This window comes from Penaeus vannamei, chromosome 41 (assembly GCF_042767895.1).
Source record: "Penaeus vannamei isolate JL-2024 chromosome 41, ASM4276789v1, whole genome shotgun sequence".
Classification (NCBI taxonomy): Eukaryota; Metazoa; Arthropoda; class Malacostraca; order Decapoda; family Penaeidae; genus Penaeus; species Penaeus vannamei.
The window spans coordinates 15,504,264-15,514,263 of NC_091589.1; the positions used below are offsets into that span (position 1 = coordinate 15,504,264).

The 10,000-nt window shown below is 41.9% G+C and overlaps 2 protein-coding genes across 8 annotated transcripts in view; both read left to right on the top strand.

The window, feature by feature from the left end:
- Positions 1–500: 500 nt before the first annotated feature.
- On the top strand, positions 501–9,096 carry LOC113819995 (heterogeneous nuclear ribonucleoprotein H3). Of its 7 annotated transcripts, none has more exons than XM_070117977.1 (11): positions 501–681; positions 2,386–2,490; positions 2,618–2,776; positions 3,864–4,007; positions 4,543–4,681; positions 6,330–6,502; positions 6,613–6,776; positions 6,880–6,987; positions 7,243–7,362; positions 7,466–7,682; positions 8,243–9,096. In XM_070117977.1, the coding sequence occupies exons 1-11, from the start codon at positions 669–671 to the stop codon at positions 8,602–8,604; spliced, it is 1,704 nt and encodes a 567-aa protein (XP_069974078.1). In that variant the 5' UTR covers positions 501–668; the 3' UTR covers positions 8,605–9,096. The 7 variants fall into 7 exon arrangements, with proteins under 7 accessions (XP_069974078.1, XP_069974083.1, XP_069974080.1 ...); XM_070117982.1 differs by having other exon boundaries at positions 6,655–6,776; positions 7,466–7,686; XM_070117979.1 differs by having other exon boundaries at positions 6,655–6,776.
- A 233-nt stretch (positions 9,097–9,329) lies between these two features.
- The window catches only part of mats (MOB kinase activator-like 1), a 39,651-nt gene continuing 38,980 nt past the window's right edge, over positions 9,330–10,000 (top strand). Inside the window, exon 1 of the mRNA XM_070117821.1 lies at positions 9,330–9,529. Within this exon, the coding sequence (XP_069973922.1) occupies positions 9,516–9,529 (14 nt within the window). The 5' untranslated portion in view covers positions 9,330–9,515. The remainder of the gene's footprint in view (positions 9,530–10,000) is intronic.

A 10,000-nucleotide genomic window follows, 5' to 3' on the forward strand; every position in this document is an offset into this window, starting at 1 on the left:
GTTCGTCACCATCATGAACGCGGGCTTTGCTACCACACGTTCAAAAATTGTGTCACAATTTCGAAATTACTTTTATTCATTTCCGCTAATATTACATTCTAAAGATAAAAAAACTAAAATTGATGGGTCCATGATATAAAAAGAAATTGACTGATTATAAAATGAAAAATCGCCAATAGGGCTATTTATTGGAATTTCCTGGCTTGTGTTTAAACAACTTTAATAGGTGAGAGGAACGCGGTTCCCATCGTGCAGACTCTCAAAACTATCCAGACGAATTTCATTGACTTTCTTGTGGATACTAGCCATAATCAACATATAAGAGCACATTTACAAACAAATTAAAAAGTATTATGATAATTGACACATATTAAGTATATATTCTAAGATCGACAACGAGCCAGAGAGATCGGAAACGAATTTATCCGATTCAAACATCCCGCTCCCTAGTATTGCTCCGCGGCGGACGCTCTCCGTGACGCGTTCCTCCGAAGCCACTCAGACGCCGCTTGACTCTAGGGAGAAACCCACGCGCCATTTCTCCCCTCTGCTACAACCCTCTTCAGGAGTACTCGCTGACTTTGGATACCAAGAAGATACCCTTGCGTCTTGCAGAGCAGCATCAGGAGCTTGTTTGACAGTCGCGCGGCGAATCGACAGGAGATACGATGGGTAACGGAGGTAAATAACACTGAGCCGCCGGCGGGGAAGGGCGCGCGAGGGACGCCATGTTGGAGCGTCATTCCGTCGCCGCCCGAACCGCGTGGCGAGGTGCGGGAAGCCGATTTTGGCTTCGTCTTATTTCCGCTTCTGTTTCTTTGGAATTCTGATGCTTTCTTCATGGAATCCGTTCTGGCTGCTTGGATTTTCATATTTAAGATGCCGTGACTTTCTCTCTCTTTGTACAATTTGTCTATCTACGCCGCTTGCTTGGGAAGTACCGGTGCGTTACTTGCTTAGGCTCGTAGAGCGTTAGATTTTTATTATCCACGAGGGAAATTCCTTGTTTTCATCGGTTTGGCGTATGTCCGAAAGGTGGCGCGATGCTTGCTCCATCGCATCGGACAATTCGCTTGGCGTCATTGACTCGGGAAGGCCAAGGTGTTTCACAAGTTAAAACGTACTTGTTCGTAATATCCAAACGTCCCTTTCTTTACTGTTATGGGCATTAATAGGTCAGTTTTCAAGAAAGCATACCGCCATTGCCCTTAGTTGTTACCTCTTATTTTCTTTGAAAAGTTTTGGCTTTTGAAGGCTTTGCTAAGTGGTGGTGGCTTTCTCGTAGATGAACAGGCGTTCTATTTTAATCTTATCATACCAAACGTATAAATTTGTGGTAAAGTCCTTCAAAGCTATTTTCGTAGAGCAATCGTAAAGCAAAGCATGAGATTATATGCTGGTCTTGTGGAACATAAGTAGTTTGTGCTTTGAGACCTACATGTTTACTCCGGCATGCTCATATGCCTTATAGGATACATTTTAATGTCAAAACTTGCTACTTTTTTAAGGGCATTTAACACCAATTGCTGCACTTCTGTCACGAGACTTGGGGAAGCTTTCAGTTTTGTATGGGTCAGATAATGACCTTTGTGTGTATTCTGGCAAGCAAGCATATGGGGATTGGGCAGTATAGTACCCAATATTAATCATGAAATTAGTTGGCCCCAGCAGTTCATGATTATGATTGGAGGCGAACTGTCACAAGATTAAAGCGAAATTGCCTAGAATGCTTATAGAATAGATATTTGCAGGGACTGATGATCAGAGAGGTCTGTCTGAGGCCATACTCTGTCAAAGGCTTCAGATAATCTGTATAATCTCTTGCAGTCTTGAATGATCTAATTTCTGAAATTTACGTGCTAGTGTTTAAGTTCTTCCTTTTAGCATCCAGTACAATGTGATTGGGCATATAAGTATGCTAAAGCTTCGTATGTATTTTGTATTACTAGGGATATTATCTTATTTATTATATATCTTATGAGACTTTCTAATTTCTAAATTCATTGGCAGCAAAATAATGGAATATACAGACTAGATTACTAAATAGATATGTCGGATATCTTTTCCCAATGAGAATCCAACTAATTGATAGCCTTGCTTCACAAGTAGCTGTGCAGTTGATGCGATAGCTATGCCGACATTGGACTTGTTTCAGTATTACCACTTTTTCCAAACCACAATTTGAATGCTTGCTTATATTTTGGTTTCTTGAACATCCATTTGTGTGAAACTGAAGTAAATTATACTGGTTTTATTCTGTCCGTGTGGACTACAGTAATAGTTTGAAAAATGAATATATTAATGATATGATTTGCTGTATTGGTCTTATCTTTATATTTGAGATTGCAGATTATAACTTATCCTTATCCATTTTTATTCTTGCAGAAGAAGAGAAGCCCACCATGAATGAAGGTGGTGATGAGGAGACTGTGGTGAGGGTGCGGGGCCTTCCATGGTCCGCAACCGTTGAGGACATTCTCAAGTTCTTTGGTAAGTTTTCATTAATTTTTTCTTCCTTCTTCCTAAGTAATTATACTACTGCTCTTTTCTCTATGAAGTAGAAGCAGTTCTTAGGATTGTTCAATGGTGAATTTAAATTATCATTATCATTTGGCAGATGGTGTAAACATCAAGAATGGTCGTGATGGCGTCCACCTGACCCTCTCCCGTGAAGGCCGTCCAAGTGGTGAGGCCTATGTTGAAGTAGCCAGCGAAGATGATGTTGCACTGGCTGAGAAGAAACACAATCAACACATGGGGCGTAGATATATTGAAGGTAAATCTAATCTTTCTTTACAACTTTGTGTAAATGATGATAATGTTAACTTGATACTCAGTGCGAAAGTAGGCTCATCAGATTTTTCAAACCATATTTTCAGGGAGACTATTTTCCTTATGCAAGTGCATTTTCTCTCTTCCTCCCTCTGTTTTCTCTCCTCCTCCCTCTCTGTTTTCTCTCCTCCTCCCTCTCTGTTTTCTCTCCTCCTCTCTCTGTTTTCTCTCCTTCTCCTCTCTGTTTTCTCTCCTCCTCCTCTCTGTTTTCTCTCCTCCTCCCTCTCTGTTTTCTCTCCTCCTCCCTCTCTGTTTTCTCTCCTCCTCCCTCTCTGTTTTCTCTCCTCCTCCCTCTCTGTTTTCTCTCCTCCTCCCTCTCTGTTTTCTCTCCTCCTCCCTCTCTGTTTTCTCTCCTCCTCCCTCTCTGTTTTCTCTCCTCCTCCCTCTCTGTTTTCTCTCCTCCTCCCTCTCTGTTTTCTCTCCTCCTCCCTCTCTGTTTTCTCTCCTCCTCCCTCTCTGTTTTCTCTCCTCCTCCCTCTCTGTTTTCTCTCCTCCTCCCTCTCTGTTTTCTCTCCTCCTCCCTCTCTGTTTTCTCTCCTCCTCCATCTCTGTTTTCTCTCCTCCTCCCTCTCTGTTTTCTCTCCTCCTCCCTCTCTGTTTTCTCTCCTCCTCCCTCTCTGTTTTCTCTCCTCCTCCCTCTCTGTTTTCTCTCCTCCTCCCTCTCTGTTTTCTCTCCTCCTCCCTCTCTGTTTTCTCTCCTCCTCCCTCTCTGTTTTCTCTCCTCCTCCCTCTCTGTTTTCTCTCCTCCTCCCTGTTTTCTCTCCTCCTCCCTCTCTGTTTTCTCTCCTCCTCCCTCTCTGTTTTCTCTCCTCCTCCTCCCTCTGTTTTCTCTCCTCCTCCTCCCTCTGTTTTCTCTCCTCCTCCTCCCTCTGTTTTCTCCTTCCTCTCAGAAGCTAAGGAACACAAGTGACACAATTATCTTGTTATATCACCCTCCCCCCTTGATTGACGCACGCGCATTTTTTATAAACTGTAAAGAACTAGAAATGAATTTGGATCATGAGTTAACATAATCTTTAAATGTTCTACAGTTTTTAAGGCGAAGCGCTCTGAAATGGAATGGGTCGTCAAGAGGGCTGGCTTTGGAGGATCTGGTGGTGAAGATGATGGGTGTGTCAGACTCCGTGGTTTGCCTTTTGGTTGTTCCAAGGAGGAGATTGCACAGTTCTTCTCAGGTGAGGATTTCCGTCTTCAGTGTCAGATTTTTTTTCCTTTGATTAACGTAGAGGTGAAAGAGGAGGAGCTGTTTTATTGTTCTAACCACATGTATATGATTATATATATGTGTGCATGGATATCCTAGCTGAAAAATTGTAAGCTCCTTTTTCTTAAATGTTATAACTAATTAGAATTTCTTAGTCATGGAAATACAGTTAAAAAAAAAAAAAAAAAAAAAAAAAAATACAGGACACTTTCAACACTTGAGGATAAGGGAAAATAAGTTTGGCATTGTTTTAACATAAAAAAAAGTACTCTTTAAAAGATTTTTGGTTTGCCAACCATACTTAGTGGGTAAACTTTTTTTTTTCTTAATATTTGTACAGTCTTCATGCACCTCCAGAATTTTATGTATATCCATTAGAGTACCAATAGTAAATAGTAACCAAATATCTAATTCTTTATGGTCCTCAAATATTCAAATAATGTAAGTCACATACTATAATAGCCATGATTTTCATAACATTATTCTCTTTCGATGTCGCTGGGTAGGGTTGGAGATAGTTCCGAACGGGATAGCTCTGCCTACCGACTACCAGGGGCGGCATACGGGGGAGGCATACGTTCAATTTGTTAACAAAGAGGTCGCTGAAAAGGCCCTTGAGAAGCATAAGGAAAAAATAGCTCACAGGTGGGATGGCAACGCTGAAGAGGAGTGGTGTTGCACTCAGGTTATCAGTACATGAAGGGTGGTGGGCGGTTTGCAGACAATTTTCATATGCAAATTCTTGACCTATTTAATTCTGCTGCATTGAGGAAATGGTTGACCTAGTGTTCTACTTAATTACATTTACTTGAATATGTACTTCACATTTTGTAGGCAATATGCATATGAAATTTGTACAAAACCAACCCTGTGGCACCTAAAGGGAAGTAGCTGGTGCTGGTGGAGAGGAAGGGAGGGAGGATTGGGAGGGTGTAACACTTCCCAGGATGTTTTCCTTGCAGTTGCCTTGGGTGATACTCAGGCTCAACATCACTTTCTAAGAGAAAGGATTTTGCATGAAAAGTTTAAGCTTAGAAGATCATTGATGGCAAGGAATATCCAATGTCCCCTTGGAGAATGGCATCTGAGTTCCTTTTGAATATTTTTATTTTATTAAATGTTGCTTGCCTTTTTTTTGGTTCAGTCCATTTTTATTACTAGTAGATGGAAGAAAAAACAATATAAGGAAAAAGATGCTATTCTCTAATCCCAAAAACCAAACCCCAGTTTCTATAAGACTTTACATGCTGGATGAGGGAGGATGCGAGGGTGGGAGCTTCGTTCACATCCTAGCAACACTCCCAAAGACAGCTTTTAGTGGGTAAGGGTCTGTCGTATTCTAGTTTTAACCATAAATGGGACTTCCAATTTCTTCTTAATTTTTCTCTTTAATATGCATGAAGGTAAGAAGTTTCTTGAGCTCTATTTAGAAAATTTAAAAAGTATCATGATGGGTCTCTTTACCTTTAAAGTAGAACTTCAATTTGGTGAAGGAAGTCCCAACTACTCTTGAGCCTGAATGTATGTTAGTAATAAGAGAAGTCTGGAAGGGCACTTGGAAGTGAAGGAGATGGCAGCAGAGGAGCAGATAGCCCCTGGTAGGAGGGTGGGCTGTCGGTGAGTCAGGTAGGCAGAGGAGGCCGGAGCGGTGGGCAGTCGGGCGGTGGGCCTGGGCTGGAGCTGGTAGGCCGGGCTGGGCCACTGTTGGGCTGGCCGGGAAGGATCGGGAGGAGACACAGGGCCGGGACACGGGCGCGGGCTTGTGGGGCCGGGCCTGGGACTCGGACAATCCACGGTCTTGGTAATGGTTGTAAGCTTTTTAGACCTATAAATTTGTTTACAGTAATGAAAATATAGACTGAAATAATTTGAATGACAGTAATAATGTTTCTTTAAAAGAAAAAAGTATCAGGTGAAATTCATATTTCACTTCCTATTGATTTGGTGTGTTGTCAGTAGAACAAAGACAGATACATTTAATGGTTACCATTTTTGTTTTAATTAAATTGACCCAAACTCAACACAACCAGTACTACTAAGACTGGGTCATGCCTGGTCAGTTGTAGTTCTCTTGTATTTACAGGATCATCAGCTAGCAATAAGGTTCAGACCTCAGAAAATTATGGTATCAAATTCAAACATTGCCTTTGTTTTATGAAATGGACAAAACACCGCAAAATATAATCCAGTAATCACTTTGTACAGTTTGAGTATGTCCAAGTATGAGATTGACATCACATAATATATATACAAATAAAAATTAGGAGGGTTAGCAAAACTCGTTTCCCTACAGATACATTGAGATCTTCAGAAGCAACCTAGGAGAAGTGCGTGCAGCGATGAGCCCCAAGATGAGAGTACCTGGTGGACCCATGGGAGGTTACAATAACAGACCAGCTCCCTATGACTCTCGTGACAGATTTGGGGGTATGAACAGATACAGCCTGGGTGGACGTGGAAGAACACGTAGGTTTACCTCCCAACTTCTTTATCTTTTTAATAATTTATGTATACTTGACATAGTTGTGTGTAATGTCAGTTACAGGAAGTTTAAGGTTGTCACCTTTTTATTTCAGGTGGGTACAATGACTATGATGGCTATGATGGCTTTGTTTCAGGTGGGTACAATGATTATGATGATGGCCCAGGCTGGGGTGGTTCTGGGGGATACAATGATGGACCCAGTAGTTGGCAGAGTGGCCGAGGTGGTGGAAGAGGTGGAGGACCTGGTGGTATGAAGGTACGGAAACAGATTGGAAGGAGCGGTTGTGTTACTTGTGAGAGTTTAGTAAGAAATAGTAAGATGTGCATCTAGAATAGAAAATAATAAACTTTATTTATAGGGTAATTTCGGAGGTGGACGCGGTGGCAGTTGGAGCAGTGGAGGGACAGGCCACTGTGTGCACATGAGAGGTCTTCCCTTCCGTGCAACAGAGATGGATATTGCTGATGTAAGTTTCAACTGATTTTTTATAGGTTATTTTCATTTGCAGTACATTCACTCCTTGGTATGAGAATATTGCACTATACATAATATTTGAAATGCTTAGAGAAGTTGTATGTGAATGATAGTAGTGTTTGAAATGTAAAAGTTGTTTAAAACGTTATACGAGTTTTAAGTAACTCACATTGATTAAGTTGCTCTGGGTAACCCAAGAAAGGATATTTGAATCAAGGAAATATATTTATATATTTCTTACCTGCAGTTCTTCAGACCATTGAACCCAGTCAACATCAATATTATCATGGACAGCCAGAACAGACCCTCAGGGGAAGCGGACATTGAGTTCGCTACACATGATGACGCAGTCAAAGCTATGTCTAAGGTAAGATTGTTTTTCATATAGTATTTATACTCTTATTCAAGGTTTGAACTTAATATATATATTTAATTTCTGTGTGTTGTAACAAAATATGAATCTTTCCCAGGACAAGGCAAACATGCAACATCGCTACATTGAACTTTTTCTGAACTCAACGCCCGGCGGTAACATGGGCGGTCCTGGAGGTCCAATGGGAGGTCCAGGGCCCATGGGCGGGCCAGGATCCGGTAACTTCGGAGGCGGCGGCGGAGGCAACTTCAGCGGCGGCAACATGGGCGGCGGGTTTGGTGGGGGATATGGGGGGGGCAGCCGAATGGGGGGAGGTAGGTACGTCGAATTCGCACCATTTACCGTAAGTAGGGGCAGCCAACTAACTTGTATGCGTGATGAGAGGGAGGGGGAAGAAAGGGAGTGAGAGACTACCATATAAGATAATTTTGATTGTTGTCTTCTAGAATGTTTATTCAGTTTGGGGAGGATGGGCAAAACTATAATTTGCGGGATGGGGTGGCAATAATTGTTTGGAAAGTAATTTAGCGTAAGTGCATGGGGTCAAATGACAGAAGTTAATTGGGGATATTTTCAGTGTACTAGTTAAATTGTAATTTTCATTTCGTTTGTAAAAGGGTTCCAAGGGGCAGTCATTAAATTTAATAATCGGATTGCATGGTTGGCTCACAGAAACTCTAATTACTGTAATTGGAGAAACGGACTCGTGTATTACCTGTATATCTTGTACGAAAATCTTTGTTGCAACGTACATGTAACGCAAGCCAACAAATTTGTGACGCACAAGCAAGTAAATTTGCAATAAAATAAATTGATATAAATTTCTGTTCAACCTTACGCTGCTCTTCCTATAACCAAATTCCTTTCCTTACAGGTGGTAGTAGCTTCGGCAACGGCATGGGAAGCGGCTACGGCAGTGATGACGGCATGGGCGGGGGTATGGGAGGTGGAATGGGTGGGGGGATGGGAGGGGGGATGGGCGGAAGCATGGGCGGCAGTGGAGGAGGAGGAGGAGGAGGTGGAGGAATGGGCGGCAGCATGGGCGGAGGCATGGGCGGCAGTCTTAGCGGCGGCCTCGGCAGCATGTCTAGCAGTCTTAGCAGGCTGGGTAGCGGCATGGCCAGCGGACTCGGTAGCGGCATGGGAAGCAGCAGCTTCGGCAGCGGCTTCAACTCCAACAACGGCTTCGGGCCCAGCGACCAGATGTCCGGCAACAACTACAACAGCTTTTGCTAAAATTGTGTTGGGGAACTGAGAGAGAGAGAGAGAGAGAGAGAGAGGGAGATTAAGAAATAAAAATAAAAACAGGTACCTTAAGGATCTACTGAGAAGTTTATTTTTCTTTAGTTGATATTACAACTACTGTGAACTTTAATTGTGTAATTAATAAAGAATGTCATTTGTAAAATCGATTTTTCATTTAGAAGGTTTGAAATATTAAGGAAGATGCTAAGATTTTTTGTTAGCACTACCGTGTAACCTCAATAAATATATTCACGGTGGCACTGTCACTTGGTGGAAACCCATGAAAAAAAAAAACGCAAGTACAGTTAAAACCTCTAAGATGAATGGTAGACTATAAATAAAACTGCATCTGACTTCATCTTAAGTGTGTGACATTCCATTGACATGGTTTGATGCAGATCTCAAAATTGTTCCGTGGACGATGGTTGATTACAAATGTATTTTTAGGTTATTTTTAAGGTCTGAATAAAAATACAAACCTTACAACAATCTATGATTCCCCCTTATAATAAACTTAAAAAATATGGAATTAGGAAAGCCTCTGCTGGTGCGATAAACCAGCGTAAAATTAAGAGGCATGTGTAAGAGCGCCTATCCTGTTAGAGGCCAAGAGATAAGACGAGGGTGGGGAGGGGGGGGGAGAGTAAGAGATAAATTGAGGGGCAGGAAGCTGGAAAGGTGGAGCCAGGAGGGGCGTTATCATCGCTCGCCGCCCCACAATGCACCGCGACTCTAGGCAGCCATAGTGGATATCTCTACGGACGATGGCAGGCTGAGTTTAATCCGCGAAATCCGACCTAATCGTTGTTTAGACGAGTGTAATAAGTACATAATTTGCTCCAGCGTGATTTAAGATTGGTTTCTCAACACGGAAGGATAGATTTGCATCGGGAAATACCATCATGAGCTTCCTTTTGTAAGTGCTTGTGTCGTTTGTTATGGTCGATCAGCTGATTGGGAAAGGAATGTACGTGAAAAGGGAAAACCTAATATTATATGGGGCTATTTATTAATAAATCATCCCTGAGTTATGGCTTTGTGTCGAGAAACGTGGGAAATATATAATATATGAAGTTATAGAAGCTAAATGTAAAAGAATAACACAAGGCGGATTTGAGTGAGTTGTTGCATCATATCTTATGCTACGTTTTATCAGACGATGAGTCAAAATACTGCGAGTTTCAGCAAAAGCACACATTTATTGATTTATTGATGGCTAGCTCGCCATTAGCACTCTAGAAAGGGAAATGAAGGCCGTAAAGATATGAGTCAATGACGAATAACAAGAAAAACCAACCATTATATTTTTTCCTTCGCGTTTTATCAAAGACAATGCACTTTCATTTTCATTGCTACCTTAGGAAAAGGCAGTTTGCAGAGTTGAAGC